Source organism: Siniperca chuatsi, linkage group LG5, assembly GCF_020085105.1.
Source record: "Siniperca chuatsi isolate FFG_IHB_CAS linkage group LG5, ASM2008510v1, whole genome shotgun sequence".
NCBI lineage: Eukaryota > Metazoa > Chordata > Actinopteri > Centrarchiformes > Sinipercidae > Siniperca > Siniperca chuatsi.
In genome coordinates, this window is record NC_058046.1 from 28,868,544 (window position 1) to 28,894,785 (window position 26,242).

The 26,242-nt window shown below is 41.8% G+C and overlaps 1 protein-coding gene across 1 annotated transcript in view; it reads right to left on the reverse strand.

The window, feature by feature from the left end:
• Positions 1-11,177, reverse strand: part of nos1 (nitric oxide synthase 1 (neuronal)) — a 38,170-nt gene extending 26,993 nt beyond the window's left edge. Inside the window, exons 1-3 of the mRNA XM_044196548.1 lie at positions 10,971-11,177; positions 6,852-7,638; positions 3,992-4,094 (exon numbers count right to left, since the gene is read on the reverse strand). Of these exons, the coding sequence (XP_044052483.1) occupies positions 3,992-4,094; positions 6,852-7,573 (825 nt within the window). The 5' untranslated portion in view covers positions 7,574-7,638; positions 10,971-11,177. The remainder of the gene's footprint in view (positions 1-3,991; positions 4,095-6,851; positions 7,639-10,970) is intronic.
• Positions 11,178-26,242: the final 15,065 nt, after the last annotated feature.

Sequence of the window (26,242 nt, forward strand, 5' to 3'; positions counted from 1 at the left end):
AGCATAACAACTAACAGGACTTTTACAACCATTGTAAGGCAAAGAGCTTTCTCTGTGGACTCCCAGCACTTTCTCCTCAAGGAAAATTAGTTTGTCATTGTGCTTAAGTCTCTCTCACACAGACTTATGCACGGGAACCTCTTACATTCTCTTCCTCCTCCATTTCTTTTTCATTTCCCACTGCAGGATAAAGGTAATCAGCATTTAACAGCAGGTTGATGGCAAGCTAATTCTTGGCTCACTGGGTTTTCCAATACTGTAGCTATTTACTGATGAATGCCTGCAATTTAACCCCAAAGCCAACTGTAAGCATACCTAGAGAAAAGCAGCGATTGACAAAGATCAGTGTAATCAATCCCACACCTTGGAAGCGCTTTCATCATTTCCCATGGCATTGTTAATTGCAGAGTGGAGCAGCTTCTGAACAACACTGACCCAATCATCATGCTCGCTGGAGAGATGAATACCAACTGTGTCACGCCAGTTGAGTCTCATTGTGATTTCGTGTCCTCTCAAACAGTAGAGAGGAATGAGGAGGGTTGAATTGAATGTGATTTTGCACACACTGAGAGTAAAGAGCTTAGTTCCTGTGTGTTCATGCTGCAACAGCAGTAACCCCCACTGTGCAGCTCAGATGTGACACATTGTTATCACCGAGGTCGCGGACAGGAAGAAAGATCATTGTACCGTAAAGAGACTCTCCGTCAAACAGGCAAAGAAACTCAGATGCAGAGAATTAAGGCTTGTTGACATAAAAAGCAGAGCGGTCATATATTTGAATATGAACATTAGGCTTTTCGCTCACTGACCGGAAGCTATAGCTTTGACATTTACATATAAGAAAGTCACTTTTCTATTTATGCAGGTTTCAGAGAAGCCTGTTTATATAAACAACCTGTAAATGTCAGTTTACTTTTTTCTTTATTTATACATGTGTACTGATGTACATTTTAAATGTCTGAGTCACTGTGGAAGGATGAACAGCTTTTTTGAAAAAAATTACTGTCAGCTATTGTTATCTATTAAATGACCATTAAGTAAACATTATTTGGGCTAGACAGACACTGATAAGGAGAGCTAAAGGGAGAGAATAATATGTCCGATATGATTGTCCAGAAAATGTCCAATTGACCTTTTGCAAAACCCCTCCCCAAAACAGTGATTGTCCAATTATAGCTTAGGCAATGCAACTAGGCACGGCAGGTCAGTCAAGGGCTGTATCCGAAATCACTTCCTCGTTCACTCCCTATACACTCCGTAGTTTACTCAGTGAACTGTAAATTGAGATTTCGGACACTTATTTATCATCATCATTTTGCGTCCTCACTGACAGCTGTAGAGTCGCTCAATGGTAATTTTCACATCTGTAAAATGCAGAGCATTGCATTGTGGGATTGTTAGAATAAAGTAGTGCACATGCCATGGACACTACTGTTTTCGTTCCATTGTGGGATTTTTGTGGGCACTATAGAGTGGACCACACTCTCCACACGTTGAGCGGCATGCATGTTGCTGTAGTAAGAGTGATAGTTGACGTTTAAAGAGTTTTGAGGCTTCTGTCTCTTTTTTTGGCCTTTTCAAAACCAAAACCACATAAGCGAAAGTGTAAGGAATGGATTAGACTGTTTATTTGCACTTATGTGGCAACAGTTAGCATGCCCAGCTAACTAGATTACTACGTACAGCAGTAACAGCCTTACTTCCAAAGCCAAGGAGCACATCATTAAAGTCAAGTTAAGTTTGTGGGGTTACAGGTAACATAACAAAAGCTCCATGTAGGACTAGAACATCCACTGTGTTGAGGGTCGGATGCTGACGTTAAGAGTTTAGGCCAACGTTAGCAGCTCTGCCCTGCTCTCCTGGGGAAGTTTAAACAAAAATAAATAAAATAAAAATAATAATAAATCAGCTGTAAACAGCATTTTTAACCAACTCGGCAACAGTTGTCATTTTAGTATGCAATTGACGGTCACCAGCTACAAATGATAGCCTGCTTTTGGCTACCTCTGTCTTAGTATGAATTTCAAATGTAAATCTGCCACTGTTAATATTGTAAAGTACATATGTGACGTGCGAGAACAGAAAGCTTACAGGCATGAAGAACAACAGTGGCTGAAAAATAATCTTAAACTAATACAAAAAGGTCTATGACTGTTAGTATATCTTATAGAGGGATACAAATTAAACAGATAATGATTCTTTGTCTCTTTATTTGCCAAGTCCAGCCTGTTTTAATGGCACAGTCATCCCCCGTGCAGTCCATATTACTGAGGGAAGTTGCTGGGCCATACATATACCTACAGCATGTGTGTAAATCCCATCATGCATCAATCGCCAGGCCTCAATGTCAAGAATAAGGTGTGGATGTAACAGAAGGGTGTATTCATGGAGCAAGAAATGAAGATAATTGAAGATAATCTGATGAAGATAATTTAATAATGGAGCGTAATGACCAATGTCTTTCTGGTAAATGCAGTTATGCACCAAAGTTCCTCACTCACCCATAAATTAAAACTTCTGATGGGAAATGGATGACGAGCACAAGACAGGGGGTTGATGGGAAAAGAGAAAAAGAATTAAGTGAGACTGACAGCCTGAGAAATGGAAGGAGATGCTATTAATTAAATATTTATATGGTTTAGTCATGTTTCTTAGGACAAGTAAATTTATGGTTTGACAATTGGCACCTTATTCAGTGATGATTAAGTCACTGCGTGTAAAAAAGGAGGCGCGGAGGCATATTCTCTGCTTTCAATGGATCACCAAGGGTCTCCAGAACTCACTAGCTGGTGGAATTTGACAGAACATTCTGGCACATTTCCTTTGCAGCAGGCTTACTAAACATTAAATTATGCAGGAGCAGAAGCTCAAGCTGGAGGCACATGGACAATCCTTCACCAAAGTGAGAAAACTAATTTGCAGGCTATCGACATGTCACTTGAAATCCTTGTATTTAATCATACAAAAATTTGTCTTTAATTTTCTGAAAGCATTTTCCTTGTGCTTTAAAACAAATGAACTTAGTGTCTATCGAATTAAACACTTAGCGATGAGCCATCAAAATTAGCATCAGTGTCTGTCAAAATACCTGCAAGGGAACTTCTTGCTGCATGAGTCAGTACACACACACACACACACACACATTCACTGATTCCACTTCCCAAACAGATCTTCTCACAAGCACATAGGTTTCCTCAGTCTGAACACACACTACTAAGAAAGACATAACTTCTCAGCACATCATACATACAGTACATATCCTCTCTAACCGCTGTCAAGCATGCATCATCCACATACCCCCCTCCCTCTTTCCAACACTCTCACACAAATATTCTCACAAACATGCACATTAAAACTCTTCTCTGCAGGTCGGAGGGGCTGGATAATTTCAACAGGGACCACATTTGATGGAGAGAGACGGATCAGCAGCTGCACGCATTCAGTATGCCTCCTGGAATCGTATCGCCCCATCCGGTCCCATTGATGGGGGCTCGAGCGACGTCACAAGTGGGTGGATTACGCGGACCATGTGCAGATTACGACACTATCCCTGTCACAGACACTCAGACCTGTGACCAGGCCCTTCCGTGTGGAAGGCATAAGCTGGATTTAATGCTGCACAAGCTTTCCTCTGGTTGGATCTAATGCCTAGGTGATGGGATCTTAAGCAAAGGCTTTACTACTATGTGCAAAGAAGCAACACAGATGTGCGCGCTCAGTTTCTGAAAGCATGAAAAGTGCCAGTAGTGTGGATTATTGTACAAGGCTAAAGAGCCAGACAGGCAAAGACAGCCATGGATGCACATGCATTATACAGCTGCAGAGATTCACTTAGAAAGCCTGTTCATGAACACACATGCACACACAGACAAAAGGGCAAAGGATCTTCAAGATATTGATCTAAGAGAGAAGAGTTGCACAAACTTACGCTTACACATGATCTCTTTTACTTGAAATTATTTCAAGGGTTGAGGCAATTGCTTCATTTTACCTTGTCAGTGTCGGCCTTGTTGAGCACCGCAGGCATGTTTTCCAGCATTCTGTTGTTATCTGACGCCAGCTGCGGAGACATGCCATTTCCCACGCCAAGGTCCCTAGAAGCCATACACAATTTTCTGTCAGGTGTGTGTGCTCACATCTGGTGCAAAATAACGCTTTCATTTCAAATAAAATGCCACACACAGACACAAGCCGCCTCTTTACAAATAAATAAACCATAGACTTGTACACTTTCCAAAATGCTGTTAAATCGGGAATCCCTGCACAATTTCTAAAGGCTCCGCACACCCACATAGGTGTTTTCTCTGTTCAGGACTTAGTGGGTGTGTAGACAGAGCTTGGCTGGCATCTATCAAGCTCCTGTGTTATTGTTTGCACCTGTTGCGGTGCTGCAGTGGGACAACTTATTCCTATGTGTAGGTCAGCATCAGCAATTTGTCACCACAGCTCTGCTCCAACTTCATTCTGAGAAGAAGTGGGGGTAAGCCACAGAAACTCAAAAGGGCAACACCCATTGTGAGAGAGAAGGGGGAGACGGGGACTTAAAAGTTATTTGCAAAAAGGTGTATTGACATTGCCTCTGTGATTTCAATCATTTTAGCCGCACTTTGTTTAGGTTCTCTGCAAAAAAATGAAAAGAAATGTTAGTCCATCACTTTCCCATATGCCTTCATATTACATAGCTCATCCAGGAAATTAAACCTACATTTAGGTTTCTCATCACAAGCTCACTTGTTTGGCCTAATCTCTGCATTTAGACGGGTAAGAACATAGCCAGACTGATTTAGGCTAAGTCTTATTTGGTTATTTAAATGGATATATGGTTGCACAAACAAACAACAAATCAAGATCAATGACTGGATTTCTGTCTTTCTTTGAATATAAGAATACACTGTACTATACATCCAGCTGCCATTCACCACCCAAAGACAAAAGGAACAGGATGTGAACAACAATGAGAGATCTCACTCTGAGCTGTAACTATACAATCCTAAGATACTGAAGGGGGGAGGGGAGATCCTTGTGCTGTCACTGTAGCGAACCACAAGAGACATGAATAAATACGACAAACTCTGTGGAGGAATGCAAACTTGAAATCACAATCAAAAAATCTTTGTCATGTGCACGTGTCCATGGTAATTGTAAATTACACACAGGCATCCCTTCTCCCTTTCACACTCCCTGTCACACTGCAAGAGCATATTTAGCCCCACAAAGAGTTCAGACATGCAGAACTAACGTGAGAAGTTGCACGTGTCATTTGTTATTCGCTCTGACTCTGACGTAGAGCATCATCGGCATCGTGCTGGATTGTGAAATTATTACCGCTTCTCTGAAAACAAGCTATCAGTTATAATGTGCCATTCTATTCCAGGCAAATAGTCATCAAAAAGTAATTTGAGAGATTTTATTGCACAAATGTGCCCAGATGAAACAGATATTATTGGCTATTCCCTTCACAATAACCTCTCTCATTAGCTTATATTTAGAACTCTTCAGAAAGCCTTCTCCCAAAGCTAAAACAGAAGATAAAATTAAGTTAGCCGTCTCCTTCCTGGTGCGGACCAAATGTCAGCATGTCGTCTATAGGTTTAAAACCCCATTTCTGGGCACCCACATGGACGCATTAAGAAAAGCCATTTTAGCAAGTCTTCAGCATTCTTGCTTTAAGTTTTTTTCAAAGCACATGTCTCCCTAGAATGCAATGAATCACTCAGTGTATTTATGAAAAGAGAGGAAGATGTGCATGGATTGGTCAAGAATGAGATATTGACTGAAGGACACTGTAGCCTCAATTTGATTTCAATTGGTTGTGGGAGTACAATAGCAGATAACTGAGACGCCAATATCAACAGTACACTGTGCAGACCGTTTAGACAGAGCCTGGGATGGAATATTGGCTCAGACTGTGAAGCTTTATGAAAAGCCATTCCAGAGTGAACACTTAAACAAGAAATCTAAGCGCAACATTTGCGAGTCGTCCTTATTAAATGTCATAAAGGAGACTTGTTAAATATACAGAATTGTTGCCAATTTCACACTTGCTTGAACTACTTGCTTGCTGAAACCCTTCTGCACCTAACCTCCATAACCAAGAGGCACTGTTTGGAGGAAGTTTTGCTCTGAATGGCCTAATGACAAGCGTTGTGTATGCTAATTGGGGTCTACTATGTCACATTAATATGGGAACTGACGTCAGTGCTAATGAAGCAAATGCAACCGTCTATCCCAAAATATTTATGTCAACTGCAGTAAAACGTCCTCAAATTAAGGAAGATTGCAGTGACATTCTGATACATGCTAAATGTTTTCTGAAAAATTTGAAACCAATCTCAAAGCAAAAGATGCAGCTAAATAACCTAAAACCTGATCAGAGATAAGAAGTTTCAATTAAAGTATGAAAAACTGCCAAAGGCAAGCTACATTGTTTAAAGAAGTTTACATGAACCTACATAAAGCAAATGTCCCAGTAATTGAAAAAGAGCAACCAAAATAGTCATGACGAATGTTGTGAGCGATGTCATCTTAATTGTGGTTTGCGAGAGACCAGCATGCAGACAGTAATTACTTGTCACTGTACACTGAGTCATATTAGATGAATGAGCCTGTCTGCGGTAGCTAATGAAACACAGCTGGGTCAGATAGTTTAGGGACTGCAGGGTGGCAAAGTGAGTAGGCAGACTTTCTTTCAATTAGAGGACCAGGTGTAGGCTCTTGTGGAAGAGTCCTTGACCCAAATCCTGATTCTAAATCTACCCCTGCTCTAACTCCAACCCGCACTGTGGAAGGGAACAAGCACAAATACACTTTAAGTAAAAGGATCAATAAGGTAGTATCACATCACAAATTACCAGGCCACTTGAATCTCAGCGTCCCTTCTCCCCGCATTCCTCTGGCCTTCTCCATTGATCTCCTTTTTGCTGTTTTTGATGAGGCGCAGCACAGGTTCGATCTCCTTCAGCAGCTCGCTGTTCTCCTCCAGCCCGTTGCACAGGAGAGCTCCACGCCCCCCGTCCCTCATCAGCAGGGGGTCCTGGGCCTGCACGCCTCCCTTCTGCAGGAGGGACTGGGTGATGGATGGAGAGGACAGGTTTTCAATGGCCCTAAGCTGGGGCTCCTTGTTGACCTGCTGCTGCTGCCCAGGGCTGAATGGGCTGATCGGGGAGCAGTGCTCGTAGGACTTCGAGGGTGGGAAGGCGGGCCGTGTGACCCTCACTGTGCGTTGGCGGCCATCTCCGGACAGGGTGGTCTCCAGGTGGGTGGTGAAGCCCTCAGGCCCACGGAGGATCAGCACGGCGTGGCTCTCGGGTGACACATTCTTCAGCGTCTCCAGGGCCCGTTCGTAGGACAGGTCCACCAGGGGCTTGTTGTTGACAGCCAAGACGATGTCGCCCACCTGCACCAGGCCGCACTCCTCTGCTGCGCCGCCACGGATGAGGTCAGACACGATGACAGGCGGCTTGGACACCCTCTGCTTCACCAGAAAGCCCAGACCACCAACCTTCCTCTTGAAAAGACGCACTGAGATGATGTTGGGCTGCAGCTGGCACACTGTAGGCTCTGACTCCTGCATGGTGCCTGTGTGGGATTGTGTGTGTGTGTGCGCTTACAAGTATATGTGTGTCCCCAGGGATGTTTCTGAAAAGCAACAGAAGGAGAGGGAGGAGGGGAAATAGAAGTTCTATTAGTTTTAGAGGAAATTACCTTGACTGCATGATTTGTTTACAGTGTGTTACTTTAATAAGAGTCAAAGAGGGTATACGAGTCATTAAAGCAGAGTGTTTTCAGAAGGTAATATTACACAAATAATTAAATCCTGTTGAAATACAGAGGCAAAATATTGTCATGGAAATGAAAAATGTATTATCCAACTGATCAGATCTGCTCTACCTCTGTGATCCTCAATATTTGCATCACAGTGACTAAACACTGTATCAAACTGTAATGTCTCAAAAGGCAAATATTGGCTTAGCTAAAGTACATGAAACTAGAAGACTAACAACATTAACAGGTGTACAGCATTTGGAAAAGTCTTCTTTACTGAGCTTCTTTACTGTTTTTTCCAGCAGTGAAAGTATTCACCCAAGTACTGAGAACAATTTTGTGGTACTTCATGTGGTATTTCCATTTTAAGCTACGTCACACTGTATACTTCTATTCCTATCCATTTCAGAGGGAAATATTGCACTTTGAACTCTGCTACATCTATCAATGATCAATACTCATTAGATAATTTTGATACTTAAGGTATACTTTGCTGGTTTGAGTGCAGGATTTTTTACCATAATTGAGTATTTTTACATGGTAGGATTGCTACTTCTACTTCTGAGTATTCCACTTCTGCCGTTCTCCAAGAGAACCATAAAGTTTTAGTTTTTCTACTATTTTCGCCAATTTTAGTTGCAGGGAAGTGTCTGGTTGAGAGATAGTAGCCTTTATTTAAAGATGATTAACTTTATTTATGTTGTGTAGAAGGTTAGAATTGCCTGTAATTTCGAGCATAAATATAGGGCATAGAAGAGCAAAGGAATGTTTCCTATGAAGACAATACTTAAGTGCACTTAAGTGCAGACACCTCAGTGTCTGAACCTCTGCTTTTATTAGCGCCACATACAAAGTATGCAAGTGTCTTTGCATAATTACAACAACTCAACGTTTGAGCGGAAAATAAGAACAACTAAAGCCGCTCCCTCCGCTCCCCGAGCGCCATCATTTCACCCTGTGCTTCACTGTCTCTGCCCTTGAAATTAACTTTTACGAGCAAAATTTAAAAAAAAAAAAAGCACTCCGGCCCCGAACAGCTGCCAGAACAGCTACAATAATGCGCTTTACTTCCTTTGATGCGAAGCCACAACAAGCGTTGTTCTTTGAAATCGCAGCATCTGGCCGCGTGGCGTCGCCCGGAGCAGCAGGCCTCCGTCCGAAACACGCAGGCGCTGCTCTGCGCTCGGTGTGCGGGGGCAGGCACGCGGCGTTTAGCGGGAATAATTCAGCACCAAGGGCAGTTCCCTTTCCACTTTTTCCCCCTCTCTGCTCCTCTACACCAGCTGAGTGAGTCTTCCTTCTTACTCTTCCCAGCAGCCAGATGTCAGAGGGAATGCCCCTGATGTCGCTGCGATATAAAACCAAACTTCCAATAAGTGAGGCGCTGACTTTATCACACGAAAATGGCCATTTATTTCTGTATTGGCCACGAGTATAAAAGTATTATAGTTCAACCAATTCAACTCCACATCCACTGACACTTTGCATATCAGTGCAATCACACATGCAGGGGGTCAGGTCTTCAGTTCATGGCTTTAGGAAAAACGTTCATAAACACTGACTGAACTGTCCTGGGGCACAGGAATAACTTAAATAAGCGGCCCTTTAATCCTCACTCTTTGTAGCTGCACCCTACTAAGATGAGAAATGTCCAATAACGGATGTGAATATTGATGGAAATGTGCTCTGAATATTAAGATTCAAATCGTATTTGAGAATGCTGCAGTGGCTGGCTTCTGTAGGATGACTCTCTGTTGTATTGTTATAGACAAACTACAACGCTGCCAGCTAAAGCAAGCACAGATTCATTACTGGCCAGGCTATTTACCATGTCTAGCTACAGGAACGTTGCATGAACACAATTGTACGCAAGCAGATTCACAGAAATGAAATAATCATTAAGTTAACTCATTATCTGCAGTCATAATTCGGAGTGATTCAGAAACTACTTGTTAGCTATCCATTAATTAGCAGTTCATTCTTGATTTGTTTCTTACTCGTTCTTTGGTGGCCTAACTACTAAGGATTTCCTTTTATTGAGAAGTTTTAACGAGTTTCCCTACTGTCTGAGCAGAGCTTGTAATGTGCTTTTAAAAACATTTGGTTTCTTTTCAAATGGCCCTTTGGAGGCAAAACATCAGTCTCATGTTTTTGATTTTTGTACTGATGACTTCAAGTTCTTGTTGTGCCATAAGCCCACTGCTGGATTATCAGCCAGACAAACTGGGCAACTGTCCAGGGGCCAAATGTTGGGTCCCATTATTAGCTATTTTTGTGGCTTTGTCTTGTAGAAGGGCCCTGTGTCAAAATCTAGTTTTAACAGCTTCATTGTTATGCTTTATATTGTGCATATTCCTAAATATATATGCTTATAATAAAATAATTACAAATTAACTTGGGGCCAGATAGTATTATCAATCAGCTGGTTGGTTTTAATACCTCAAGTAAAGTCTGTGTAACAGGTTCATTCGGCCATGCATCAAACAAACAGGTGGGATTATTTCAGCATGCAACAGCAAACAAACTGAACAAACTTAGGGAGCAGGTTTCTTCGCCACCACTAACGTAGCAGAAAATGCAGATCTACCACACGGTGACACATTTCTAAGAACAAGAATGTTCCATATCTCGGATTCCTGAAGTCAAAACACAGCAAATAAGCAGCTACAGAACTGCGTGTTAAGAGAAAAGCAGTTACCAATCTTAGAAAAGCAAGATAGCCTACATTTACCACAGAATGCAAAGAACCCCGAATTTAAATTTCATTAAAAACAGTGTCTACATGTAAAAAAAAACAACAACAACAACATTTAGGACTCAACAAATATGCAAGGGCAAGTGGGCTAATTTAAATTTTGTAGTTTGGTTCCTTTCTGCTCAATGCAATCGGCAAAAATGCACACGCTGTTCCCACCGAGCCTGAAATTAACGGGTATTTCCCAGAGCAACAAGTTCTGGGGACACTTTTTTGGCAAAAATAAAAACAACAACAACACAAATGAGGCTGCAAACCTATATTCTGTGTTACAAGGGGATTTTTCAAATAGAATACATCCTGTCTTAGTCACAGGTTTGCACATTAGTTCAGGAACGCTCCATCCATTTTCAATAATAGCTCTCCATCCTCATTCGCCAGGGGAATACGCAGCCTAAATTTCCACAGAAACAAAAGGGGGCACAAAGAATTCAAACGAATAACAACTCACCCCTGAGAACAAGGTCGCTGTCACAACGACCTGCTGCAGTGAACTTGGCTTAAAACTCCTGCGCGCCCGCGTCTCTTCCTCAGCAGCGGCTGCACAGGTCTTTCAACCAAAAAAAAAAACCGTCTCCAAGTCGCAGCGATGCGCTCTGCCTCTCTAGAGACGAGGCATGCTTGTGCCTTTCCGCGCACCGGGGTGCCTTATAAATACAGAGCAGCGGGAGACACAGTGACAAGCTGGGAGAGAGCCGTGCGCGGGCATTTAAATGAACTGTGGGTGGGTTTAGTTATGTCGGCTATCGTCATCACTCAGCATGCAACAGCCGACTCGCCTCACATCCACACTCCTCCTACTGTAGGCCTTCAGAGGGAGGCAAGGAAAAGGTAAGGTGTGTCAGTGCTACAACATGTAGACTTTTGATTGTGATCTTCTTGTACTTGCAGTAAAGTCGGATTAGTCAGGGGGGATAAAGATTTGAGCACTGATCTGTAATAGAAACTCAATCGAAAAGGCTGAAGAGCAGAACTTTTGACTAAAACTGCAGCTTAGGGGTTAAAAAAAATCCCCTCTTCATTTCTTTTACACTAAACACCCCTTCTTGCATTACTAACGCATAATAAAAAGTGAAAAAAACAACAAGATGCTTTGGCATTCTTATTAGAAGACTCCATTACTAACTTCCTGTTGCTCAGCAAGCACATAGCACCAGATAAATGAGCATCAGAAGACCTTGAACCAACAATGCAGAAAGGCTCCACACAAATATAATCAAACTGCCAGCCTTTTTAGAGATTTCCTTCATTCTATTTATTTTGTCTTCATCTATCCAATTGAGACTAAAATCCTTCTTCAAAAGACCAATTAAAAGTCAAACTATAAATGAGACTAATAGCCTAAAAACAATACACCTTTTATTAAGGGTTTACCTTTACAAGGTTTTTAAATTGTTCTCTCATCTTTCACACATCTTTAGTGCAAAAACTTTTTTAAAATAAAACTGTAGTTTCAAATTTACCTGTTACAAAGTTGTGCATTTGAGGTTTAGTAGAGAGATGTAATGGAGCTTTATCAAAAGACAGTAATGGACAAGAGAACAAGCCACAACCAAAATGCACAATGAGACACAGGTGCAATCAATCAAGGTGGGGCCAAACTCTAAACTGGAGGGAAAGCAAACAAAGACAGGAAATAAAACCACAAGACACGTGAGCAGAGGAGAACACTACAAAATAAAACAGGAAACAGGACAAAACCCCAAACTATGACAGTACCATGCTCTGAGGATTAAAAATGTGACAATACTGTAAGAGATTTTTTTTTCTCTTGTTCCTTGTTGTCAGAGTGGGATTCCAAAATTGCCACATGTGTGTAAAAAAACAGCCAGAGTCAGAGAACTGATCAACTGGTCAAGCCTAACTGACATCTCACTTTAAAGTAAAAATTTAAAAAAATTGTTACATAATTTGGTCATAACACACTAATGGGATATAATGAAATAGTTTCACCCTTATTTCAACTTTCTTTAAAATTTACAGCACTGTGTTTTAACGCGAAAATTAAAAATGAAATAAAAACAGGTGTATGGAAATGCACATACCAAGGCAGTGGGGGGATTGTGTGCCAGGCTCAAGGGCACTTAGACAGGACACGTGTGGCTGCTGATGGACAAACTTGGTTGCAGAACACCTTGTGTAACCCCTGTCGGTCACCCAGCCTCTCTCTTGACATAATCACCAAGTGAGAAAATTCGCCTCAACTCACCATTGCTGTGTCCACCCCCACTTTGGTACCCAAGTGATAACAAATGATGTCACTCGAGACATTACAGCCCCGCTTCTCTGCATATGATCGCTTTTTTCCCCCCAGCAGTTTTTAAGGTTCTCCCCAGAATAGAAGAAAATAATTACCTCCATTTATCATAACGGGCTGAAAGTGGAGTCCTCCTCCATGTGTTTTTTTCTGTTATCTTGCAGATGACACACAGACATTTAGGTAGTTAGATATGGAGCCCGCTCGCACAACTGAACTGAAGTGCTCATATTATTTACGGTGTACTGTGAGATATAACCTGGTAGAGTTCAAAGTGTGTGTGGTTATTCATGCATGATCAGTGAGATGAGACTGGCCTTTGTTTTGTCTGCATGTCGACTCATCAAGTGATAGCTGATGCAAGGCAGAGTGCAATTCCTGGACATCACATACACACACACACACACACACACACACACACACACACACACAAGACTAACAGGGTTTAATGAAAAAAAAGAGAGATTTCTTTGAATCCACTTTAAGGATGTATCTTTAGACACACAGACACGCTTATATTCATTCAGTACACACATACACCCGCATTCCACGGTCGGCCATGTCATTATGTCAATCACTTCCTGCTTGAGTGGTACCATCTGCCCCCTCATAAAGCCACACAACATGTGGATCACTGTGCAAAGCCCCTGCTTAGCCCAGTTACATCACACATTGCCCAGAGTTAAGACTCCCTGGTTAAAATTACATCGGTTTCTTTTTAAACATCTTCCCCTCTTCCATACATCTTACATTGAAGGAAAGAAACAGAGTTGTATTGTATGCACACGTGTGTGTGTGTGTGTGTGTGTGTGTAACTATAGGACACATTTTGTTTGTGTGACTATATTTTCATGCCTGCATGAATCCGTGTGCCAATGATTTCCTCAACACATGTAATCCAGAACGACCGTAATTCAAATCTCTTAGATTTCAATTCAGTCTTTTCCATGTCCCTTATTCTATAAGCCTGTTGAACCAATAGCCAGTCCTTTACTCGATTTAGAAAATTATACAGTGGTGCATTCATCCCTAGAGCCGAGGATTTGACTGTATTTACCGCACATTTAGAGAAATTACTAGCATTATCACAGCAGGAGTGCAGGTATATCTGTGAATGTATAGTGAATGTGTACTATGATGACTCAATTTTGCAGATGCATGCACATCATGGCATGCTATATAGGTCTGTCTTGTCTTGCCCCTACAGTGCTTTCCCATCTTACCCTTTTCCAACATTTTTAAGACATCTTTAAGACATCTATCCATCCATCCACTACCGCTTGGTCCCGTTAGGGGTCGCGGGTGACTGGAGCCTATCCCAGTGACTTTGGGCCTTAGGCAGGGTACACCCTGGACAGTGGCCAACTCGTCGCAGGGCTAACACAGATACAGACAAGGACAGACAACCATTCACTCTCACATTCATTCAATACGGGCAATTTAGAGTTATCAATTAACCTACACATGCATGTCTTTGGACGGTGGGAGGAAGCCGGAGAACCCGGAGAGAACCCACGGTAACACGGGGAGGACATGCAGACTCCACCCAGAGAGATTGTATGATGTTGGTCTGGTCCGGGAATCGATCCCACGAACCCACGATCTCCTTATTGGGAGGCAGGAGCTTTAGCCGCTCTGCCACCGTGCACCCTTTAAGACATCTAATTAGTCTAAATTAGTTTAGGACAAGTGCTCTGTTTTTTGTTTCTATGGCAACTTTTAATTAAATATTTTCCGTTCATGTTTCTGCTTCTTTGTGGATCCATGGAGATCATTTAACAACATTTTTAAAAACCTGTCTGCTCAATGAATGTGTAGAAAATTTAAAATAACTGTGTTTACAGCCAATGTTTGCAGTTTGATTGCATGCAATCACTTTGTAGTGTCAACTGTGGAATCAATTGATCAATGTGAATAGGGGATGATGTATGATTAAAAATATAATGCTCAACTGAGATATTTGTGTGAAGTGAATGCATGAAGGCCTGAGTGAATTATTGTTTGACTGATTACATAGATTTGTGCACCTCCATGAGCTAATACACAGTAATTTAAACAATTACATATTTCTGTTTCCAGGCTTTCAAAATATTAGTTTATTTTGTTGGTTTGCTAACTTTGTATTATGTATGTATTTGGATCCACCGTGACCAGATACTGGTGAAAAGGTACACTAGTATTTTGTGAAATATAAGAATGCTGTTTCCTGACTAGTTTAGGCCTTACTTAATTGGCTGACCCTGGAGGGAGTAAATATACGGAGAGAAACTGATCTCTTACCCTACTGCGCATTCTTTAAAGTTATTGTTCTTGTGCTCCTTGTCATCATGCCTAATCTAATCTAATCTTGCTTTTTTGACTTCTTTGCCTTCTCCTCCTCCAGCCTCTCATTTTTCTGCTCCTGTTTCATGTCATTCTTGTTGTGCTTCTTCTTCTCTTCATGCTTCTTCCTATTGTTACTGGCCAAGCCTCCCCCTTAAGGTGGCCTTGTGGGTATTCCTGCTGACTTTGGTGATCCCTTGACATCAGGTCTACATTTCTCTCATTTTTCTGCTCCTGTTTCATGTCTTTCATGTCATTCTTCTTGTGCTTCTTCTTCTCTTCATGCTTCTTCCTATTGTTACAGGCCAAGCCTCCCCCTTAAGGTGGCCTTGTGGGCCTGTGTATGTGACGTTGTCTAGCAGGTTTGTTGGGGGAAGTGAGTCTCTCCCTGTGTGTGAGTAGGTAGGTAGCCACAGCCACAGTAAAGAGCATGTTGTTAGGGGTGATCAAGTTACTGTAGTCAGCCATAACGTGTCTAGATAAACTCAGACTGAAGTATAATAGCAATTGAAAGGCAGTGCATTGTGTTTGATGCCACAGAAAGGGGAAATAAAGTCCCTTCCTACCATTCATCACAGTACAGTTGGCCCGGACTGTTAAAGCTAGTCACCAGCCAGGCTAAAGTAAATTAATTAGCCTAAAACCTCCCAACTACGGTTCGGAGCCGCAGATCTGGAAAGGTAACACTGGGGGCTGGTCTGGGATCACATCTGCAAGCGACACAGAAGTTACACTGTTTATCAACGAGGGGAAAAATTTTTTTTGCAGCGGACAGAGGGAGAAAATGGCAGTGTTAGGGGAGAGCGCTGGAACTGAGAGGCATATCAACGTATTAAACCCAAATGTTAGCACCAACCCCCTCTGTCAGATGTGAGAAAGACTGTTCGAGCTAATATGGACTCAGTCAATCAACCCCTTCCTGGCTAGCATGGCGCTAACATAAGCCGCTTGTGAACCAGCAGCCCACACACTGACACTGATACTGGACGTAGCATGGCCCTCACCCCACTGCCCTCAGCACCTGCCAACCCCTTCGCAACACTCGCAAAACAACAAAAAGCATCAACCAAACTACGACTGCTCCAGAAATCCACCCCAGTTGCAGCTTCACCTCATGGGATGGAAAACAACCTAACTCACAGGGCTCTACTGTGCGCGTATTTTACTCATAGTTGCCCGTAAAATTAGATATGTGCAAACCGGAAAAATAATTTATGAGCACATTGTGCGATAAAGATAGTCCCTTGTTCCGCAATGCACCAATCACCGTACAGTTTTCTGTGATGATGCAGCCAGTGTCAAATGAGAGAAAGGTGAACAACACTGAAAAAACGTATCAGAACAATATAGGCTATAAGTTAACATTTGTTATAAGAGTAGCGTAGCTCCTTTAAGGAACAGGGCAATGCATCATGTGTGCGCATAGCGTGTGAGAGACTGAGCAGCAGAAAAGTGATTGTGAATGCGGGCGGAGCAGAGGAAAAGGTTAGCAGTAAGTTGCCAATCTGGCAGTAAATTTACAGTGTAGGTTAAACTGTGTCAGTTAATAAATGCTGCAACTCAAGACCAAGAAAAGTCTCGTCTGTCGTTTCCCCAACTGCTGGAAAAGTGAAGTAAGAATCAACTTCGGTCTAGGAGGAAAACAAACATCTCCCCTGTGCTTCCCAACTACAGTCTGAGCAGGAAAGGCTAACACGTGCAGACATCACTAAAAATGAAGCCCATTAATTTTACTTTTGAGCAAAAAAGATAAGGATTTGAATCAACACAGTGCATCTTCCTCACACACCCTCCTTTTCCCTCCTCTCCCTGATTATTTGATTGGATCTCTCCTTCCTTTCTATTGTTTGCTGGTTCTATCATCAGTTAATCGCTCTGTGTGTGTGTGTGTGTGTGTGTTTGATGAGGCTATGGTCAGACATTAGACCAGGCCTCAGCAGTGTATGAGGAACAATTAGCCTATTTTATTTTATGTGAACAGACACGCACCTTTCTTGCTATGAGTCAAGTATTATCTAACTAAACACTATTTGATCTACTTATAAATTGTTTACTGATTGAAGACAGATATAAATTCTAACATTTTGAGTTTAGTATTTCATGTTTAGTATTTGACTGATAATTGATTTTATAACTTTAAACACATTACCACATTGTAATATGCAAATGTTGCTGTCGAAACTACAACAATTACAAAGTAGCTGCAGTCTACACTCCACATACTTAATCCAGGTTATTGGGGAACAGCTTGGGTAAGACATGACTACTAGCAATACTAGCAAACCTACAGTACATAACTGAGCAAAAATGGCAAATAATTATTTCAACCAATATATTGGCATTAGTATTCCAATAACTTCCCCCATGTATTTATATTGTGTATGTATATATTGTATTTAAAAAGCTGTGTTTCAACATTTCAGTGTTTTTAAAAAGCTGTGTCAATGTTTTAAAAGCTGTTTTCAATGTTTCACATTTTCAAAAAAATCTGTTTCAGTGTTTTAAAAAGCTTATTTTAAGGCCCATGCCTAGTGTCTAGATAGGGTCTTCCACTTCCATAGTCCTGCACTGGTTTTCACATCATAACTGCACACAAGGAGAAGGAGCGCACACACATACACACAGTATAAATGCTTGCTAATATAAACTCTGTGTTACTTGAACATTTTTCACTGTGCTCCTAAATTTCTTTGTGTGCTCATATTTTTTTTTCATTTAGGAGCACATGTACTCCTTGGGGAAAAAAGTTAGTGTAGAGCTCTGACTCAAACTTCTGCTCTCACTGCCGGTGGCCAGCAAGATAACCCTTTCACTCCCATGAACTATAATTACTGTACAACAAACACCCCAGTTGCTCCAGCCCAATCATCATTCCCGCAGCACACTGTGTCACCTTTCACACCGTGTATGCCCCAGCCTGTGAAAGTTAGTTATGGATTGCAAACCGGGTTTTATAACTCCATCTCCATCTCTGATGCACAGTTTCCAAGGGGTAGGGAACCTGAACTGTGTGAATGCAGCCAGCATAGTCTAAGGTGGGCCAGGTGTGCACCACGTAGCTGTTCATCACACACAGTGCGTGGTGATGACTCCATGGTAGTGATGATGAACCTTACGGACAGAAAGAGATAATGCCCACACTGCAGCCAGGCCATTTTTATGGATCACGGTCAGGGAGAGACTTTCTTTGCCAGTTTGAGAGCTGTACAAGGGCTAACTTTGATTGTGCCCTGTCCCACCCAAGCATGGAGGGGAATCTTGTGCGCCGACCAGAGACCAGATACTATTGATATAACATGACGGACGATGTCACCCTGTAGTGCCGCATCGCAGTTGTGCCACAGAAGCTTGTCCTAAGAAAACCCTTCAAGTTGCTATGGGCAGAGTGCGAGTCTGTGGCTCCAGTGGAAAGGTTTGCAGTCATCCTGATGGGGCCATTAAACAAGCTGGAGAGGTGCAACCACTTCACACTAGTGGTACAGAACTACATCAGCAAGTGGGTGGAAGTTCCCAACGTGCAGGCAATAGTGGCCGTGCACAGTGACTAGGGCACCAACTTCCAATAAGCCATGTTCTAGGGGATGTGTGAATTGTTGGGGATTGAAGAAAAGACATGGATCACTCCATTTCACCCCCAGTCTGATGACCAAGTGGCGTGCTTTTATGCCACCCTACAGAGAACCTTGACTACCAATGCTAAGCGGTGCCACTGCGACTGGGATGTGTTGGGACTCCACAGATGAATGAATTAATTTGGGTGGTTGTACTTTTGCTAGGAGACTGCATACTCTTTTGTCCAACAATCCTGAGTGCCATTGAACACAGCATTGGCCAGTCTGACCTGTGACCCGGATGTCACCAGGTCAATAAAAAGATCAGCGATCATTTGTTCTGTCTCTTTCTCCTGGAATCCTTCACTGCGGCAGACAGCCGTGGTCAGCTCCCTCTCAGTGTGGCCTGCTCACCAGCAGGCACCCACCTGAACTCTCTCCTCCTGGCTGCGCCGTGTAATCTGCTCGGAGCAGAAACAGTCTTTGATCTTACTGCAGTGATACAAGAGCCTGCTAGCTCTCTGCTACAAAGTTTAGTGCAAACAGCTGTTGCACAAAGCCTGCTAGCTAACTTTAAGAAGCACAAAGCAAGTTAACACTGAGCTGTTAACGCTGTAAGGACAACCACAAGCAGAGCGACTGGCTTCCTCCGATCTCTACAAGTGGACACCGCACAGCAAAAGACGCTTCCACAGCGGAACTACAATTCTTCCCCGCTTGGCTTGTCTACAACAGACTAACTGCCAGCTAGTCCAGCCACATCTCTCCCCCTATCCTTGTGTGCTGTTGTGTTTCTCCCCTCCCGGTGTTCCTTGTCGGTCCCCTGTTTGTCTCTCTGCGCGCTTGTGTGTATGTACTGGCCTGGGCGTTGCACTCTGGTCTCCCTCCTGCTGCTGATCACCAGCATATCTGATGCTCATCATCCAATCAAGCCTCACAGTATATCTACCCGGCTCTACCCTTCAATCATCGCCAGATTGTCTCTGTGCACCACAGCCGTGCTTTCAGTACGGCCAAATCCTGACCCAGTCTAGTGTTCAAGTTTGCTCGTTTTGACTTTGTCTGTCTCTGCCTCAGATCCATTGCCTGCCGGTGATCTCAGCCAGTGTGATCTACCAGAACCTCTTTTGTCTTCAGTCAAGCTGTCTTCACTTCTCTGCCTGCCGTGCTACTTGAACCACTTCCAGCACACTCTGTTCACTGCCTCACCCTCTTGAGTCCTGCCAGTAAGCCACGAGCCTCAGCGGAAGTCCTGCTGCCGCTCCAGCTTCCTGTGCCTGCCTTGCCCTCTCTGGAGCTCTCACATACAAGTGATCCACTGTATCATTTTGCAAATAAAGACTGTCTGAACTAACCACCAGTTCTCTCTCCCTGCGTCCTGCTTTTGGGTCCTTTTAGATTGTTAACTATAACATCCCATGGACGGGTAACGTAACAACTGGGCATAGCATAGAGTAACCGTGTATATAGATAAGCAAGGGACTGTTTAACTTTTGTGCATGTGACATTACTGATGAGTTTTTATTTAGTTTTATTGTTGTTATCTTCTCCATGGTTAACGTGAGGTTATTATTGTAACTGTAATTCTCAGCCAATGCTAAGTTGACATCAGTTTATGTTGTCCTTGACACCATTATCTTAAACAGACCACACCCATACACCTGTAGTTTGGCCCTCAAAGACAACCACACCCAGTGGAGAGTAACTCCGCTGGGTGTGGTGAAGATCCTGCTTCACAAGTTCCTTTGTTTCTGACCACGTGTGTTCATGCACACCCATATACTGTATACACACACACACACACACACACATACACACACACACAAACACACCCTTTGTTCTGTAGTTTAGTGTATTTAGAGTTAGTCTTGTGTGTTTTTGCTATGTTTATCTTTTAAATAAATGCATGTGTATAAATATGCTGGCTTCTTTAATGTTGCACAAAAGTGAGTAATTTGCCAACCTCTTCTATGTTGAACTCTAAGGCCTTCAACCTACTAGCTATCAATAGTAATTTTGTTTATAGTTTAGTTCCAAATTGATAGTTTAGTGTATTTTATGAGACTCAATCAATTTCTCTTCTTTAAGGAGAATGGTGCTCCCGAGGACCTCATTAAAGTTATTTATGATCTTTGATAATTCTGATAGCCTTAATTATTTGATCGCACCTACACAAGTGGGTGCCCCCTTTTAACCATTGTGAATCCCAACAGATGTGATGATTTCACAATGCAGTCAAGGCTTATTGTGCAATAAAACACAGCTCCACAGGCCTGACGCCCAACACAATGCTCCTTGGGCAGGGAAGTAACTGAGCCAGTTGAAGTGGTTGCTGGTTTGCCACCCGACAATGACAACACCCCTCCACATTGTGTCATGCAGCTCAGAGAATGGCTAGAGCTCTCTCACCAGTTTGCACTGGAGGCTATGGAAACTGTCGAGTGTGTCAAATGACAGTATGACAAGAACATCTGCCAAGTCCACTACCAAATTAGCGGATGCCTAGTTGGCAATGCAGTATGACACCTGATTAAAGGCACCAAGAGAGTGAGAACAAACTACAGAAGTTCTTACCTTCCTACGAGTGTCCAAACTTCATTGTGGGCCTACTTGGATGACTTGGTCTACTGTACTCATAAGAGCCTGATTTAGTTTTTTATAGAATTTACGGTAGTGCGAAGACAATCTGGCGCTGGTTGTGAGGTAGAGCCAGGTAGCTATTCCGGTCATCTGCGCAGCAGGAGGGGAAACCAGGGAACCCCGCCCAGGCCAACACACACACACACACACACACACACACAGTGACGGACAGAGGACTGACAAGGAACACCAGGAGAGGAGATTTAAACAGGTAATGTCTGCCACTACAGACAGTTTTTCGTCTGTCATTTTAAGATATATGACTACCCCTCAGCTTGTAAATGCAAGAAAAATCTATTAAATTTTTTTCCAGACTTGCCAGGTTTATTGCTCGAGGCAGATGTACCTCACTCTCTCTATACTTTAGTTCTTTATGCTTATTAATGTTAAATTGCATTACAAACAGAAGAGACTGAAAGGACAGATGGCCTGTTTAATGTATATCTGCTTTTTAACCAATTCCATGATTTAGCCTCGAGCTGCTTCCCCCCAAAACATACAACAGGGTGGGGCCAGGAATAGCTCAAATAGTGCATGATTCCTAATACCATGCATCAATCTGGCTAGTACAGAAGGAGATTACTTAACAAAAACGAGACTGAAAAAGAGAAGGTTAGCCTGTTCTGAAATTTAGCATGTTGGTTTAAGAGATGATATAGAAAAATATAGCTTAGAGGTTTTTATCTTTTAAGAATTTAAGACTTAAGTGCTGTTTTCAAAGTAATGTACAGCAAAAGTTAACATTCAAGACATTTTCAATTTACAGCCAAATAACATTAATTCTACACTTTGTCTGTTTTATATGCTGTTTACATTTTGTTTTATTTTGTTCATTTTATGTTTCTGCATGTCCATGTTTTAGGTTGTAAGTATTTCAAATATGAAAGTGGTGCCAGATGAACTGTGTAAATATCCTTAATTTATGAAATGGTTACTGTGTGATACTGCAACTTTTAAACTTTTTGTTCATATATTATACTTAAGTCCAGATTCAGTGGATTATGTTCCATGGGCTATTTGGCATAATATTGTGCCTCAGCTGTGGTACATACAAACTTCCAAAAACAGCATTGTGCAGATAAATAACCCTGTTCAACAAGCATGGACTGAATGTTTCAGCTCTAAATACGAATCCACCAAAACTCACACCCTTGTTCCCTGAAGCTTTACTTATTATAGAGGGTTGAAGCATTGGAAAAAACTGGTTTTATACGCTTACTTGCCTGACTTGATGGACAGGAATAATAACATGGTTTTAATAGTGGTTGTTTTGAATGCCCAAACTGTGCACAAAGTATTCAATTTGGGTGCGTTCGTGTTGGTGTAAAGTATTTACTCTGCACGCATGGCCTGTACAGCAAATAACAGTTATGTGGGCAATATAGTGAAATCAACATTCATACTGTATGCATGACTGCAATAGGAGCAAAACAAACATTATCATGTAGATTTCCACTAATCTTAGTGCTCTAAGTTGGTCATTTGTAACATATTTCCTTCCCAAAACAAATGCATGTGCAGTATATATAACCAACAGTTACTTCCCAAAAGTCCTAAAAAATCATTTTAGTAAAACAGGTGGGAAATTCCCAGTTGGCACAAGGTAAGAGGAATTATTTTTGACACTATCAACTCACAGAGAAAACCTGCAATATATTTTCTCCCCAGAGGGTTAGGGGCTCAGATGTTGTCAGCTTTACTGCTTGTGTAGCAGTGCTGGAGAATTCAAAATGAAGTGGGCAGTGCAGGCAAAATGGTGATAAAATGAAAAGGTCTGAAAATATGCAAGATGAGGCCAGCAGTTTCCCACCGGCTATGATGTGGAGAACTTGTTCCTTTTGATGTGATCCGAAACATAACATCGGTGTCGATTTCCCGTAGCTCCTGGGTGAAACTGGAAATCTGTAAAGACCAGTGGGGCAGTGCGAGGCAGGAACACAGCCGGGGCATTTCATGCAAAATCTCTCACTTTAAAAGAAAACACCCACTCTTTGTTGGCATTGAGATAGTCTTGTAACCAACAAATTGAGCACAGCTAAAAGGGTCAACGCTGCAGAGCCAAAGACAGAGGACTGAAATGAGCCAAGGGCAACGCTGCACATGGAAATGTGCTTTTTGCACTTTGTCAAGGTCATCGGGCAAAATCATTATCGACACAGATGAGCTCCACTTTGTTTCCTGTTTCTCAGTTTCACAGCAGACTGTTGAGGATGATAACAGTAGCTTGTGTGGTGTCAGCCCCGAAATGCTCGTGGGTGGTATACAAGAGCTTGCAGTGTTTTAGATGTGGGAAGTCTAAACCATATCATATTTTACTGTACTCCTCTTGACATTTTTTTTTTTTAAATTTTAGTATGAGTCTAAATCTGTAGCACAATTTCATGAATTTTAAACTTTCTGTACTTTACAGCCATTTGACTTTAAACAGATTTAATCTAGATCCTGGATTGAGGAATTCCGAAAACTTCTGTTAGATATGTTTTAGTCTTACTTCTAACCAAAACCAAGGAACAAAACTAAGAAATCGCACACAAATTCAACTGTTCTAATGGCACAATGCAGTTTATGGTGCTTCCCATAGGATGAAATCCCCCAAACTCCTCAGTTGAATACTCAAAGCATGGCACAACATGTGTTGCTTGCTTGTTTTTGCAGAATCATATATTCACGTTTTAGCCCCATTAAGAGACTGTTAATCAAGTAAATCACCCTTGACACACCTATCTGCCTTTTCGTTGGGAGAGCCAGGCTAGCTGTTTCACAATGTTTCCAGTCTTTTTGCACTGCAAAAACCAAAAGCATCTTGCATGACCTTTCAAAGAAATGTGTTATGTTAAAAAAAGTGAAGGAGCCTTTGTACAACTGATTTGCCTCTTGACGCAATAGTCTGAGCAAACACTGTGAAATTCTCTTGAACGTAATAAAAATTTAGGAAGGAAACCGTCTGTTTCTGTGATCCCTGATGAGAGCCTGGTGCTCGTCTTGTTTTAAACCCTCTTTCAAATCATCCCTCTGAGACTATGACCATGAACACAATATGGCCAAATACATTATAGTCCACATGAGGCTGCTTTGACCTATTAGAGGTTTAGAGCTTTGCTGCATTAGGTGTTGAAATTACTTTCCCAAATTCCAATGAAGCACAACAATGGGTTCCATGGGAGTGGCGAACAATTTCAAATTCATAATCTATAAGCCAGAAGATGACCCCACTGGTGCTATTGATCTCTGGAACTTTAAATTAGTTTTGCAAAAACTTCCACCAAACGAGCTAGGGTATGAATCGTGTTTTGTGTTGCAATGGTCTTAAACAATTGATGTGGTCGTCGCAAACAACCATAATGGCTCCTGCAAACATTTATAAATATGAATCTCTGTGGGAAAACAACAACAATGCAAATTATTTAGATGATGTGAACTGGATAATGCCATTAACCAGTGAATGCATGATCACATTTCGAATGCTACTTCTTGATGGCTTGTGCAGGGCTACGTCCATTTTCCCCCCAACAACTTCGCACCAAAAACAAAGCTCACTGCTATAGCCTCAACTTTCTATCTTAATGTAGATCATTAAAGTTAAAGACTGTTTTTTTTTTTTTTCCCCCAGCATGTTCCCATCTGCTCCTGCCTTCCTTCATAAATGCTGCCAGGAAGAACGGTCTCTTCCTCGCCCGAAAGGTCAAACTTGTCATTAGCTGTGAGGCTCTTCACTGCTTCTTCTCACATAATTCAGAAGCCCTCTGCAAAATAATTGCTGTAGGAGTTCACCACAGGCTCAGAAAGCTGTGTAGTGTCATAGAATACAATGTCTTCTCTGCATTTTGTATTTCAAATATGTTGCAGCAACTTTGAAGAAGATTTGACTCGTGTCTCAACAGCTCATGCTGTGTTAAAGTGTCAGTCAGAGCTCTCTCTACAGTGTACCAAATTTCATCAACCTATTATTTACTAATGACATGTATAAATAATACACCTCTTTATTCATAATTTGAATTGATATATTACTTTAATATCCAATATACTGCTCAACAATGTGTTTCAAATTTGAATTCATATATTTCTTCTACACACCTTACTGTACCTTTAAAACCGCACAAGTGTTTGTAATGCTGTAAGTCATATTGGAGTAAATAATATTGTACTTTTCAGCATCAGTTTTCAAAGAAGTGGGTTTCAACCCAGATCCTAGGACTCAGGAGTCCTGCTGGTTTTCACTTGAGCCATCTAATCAGGGAGTGATGTACGCAAGGTGAACCCAATTAACTGCAATTAACTGTAATTAACTGTAATTAAGTGAGTGGTAGAACAAAAAAACAGCAGTGCAGGGACAGGATTAGGAGGTGCTGGTTTCTACTCTTTGAATTTCAGTAACAATAGCATAGCTAATCCAAAACAAAACCACTTTTTATCATCATACTTCTGTGTATTTGATCAAAGCAGAGCTATCGCAAAACTATACCAACCCCGACCCCCCAAAGTGATTTTTATCAGACTTTGTTGTGCTCCTATTTCAATCAGTTGATATTTGGGAGGGAAATGTAGTTTCTCAATATTGATCCCCTCATCATTTACACAGAAACACACAGGTGTGGTTTAGTAATCCTGGATACTGATAGCAATACACAGACAAGAAATTATAATTTTGTGAGCATCAGGGAAATTACAGCATACAGACCTGCTCAGTAGAATAAATAATGACTAGTATTACATTTGCAATTACAAGCACCTACTGAGAAATGTGTATTTACTTTGAGTAGAAAGCCTAAAGACATGGTTTAGTTTCATCAAAGTAGCCTACTGCATACATAGGACACTACAGGTGTTTGAAGCCCAGATCATCATTATTTAGAGCACACAGTGTTAAATCAATGGAACTTAAATTTCAAATTCACATGTGGACAAGTAAAACACAAACCTGTTCCAACAAGAGGCTGGAGTGAGGAACCACAG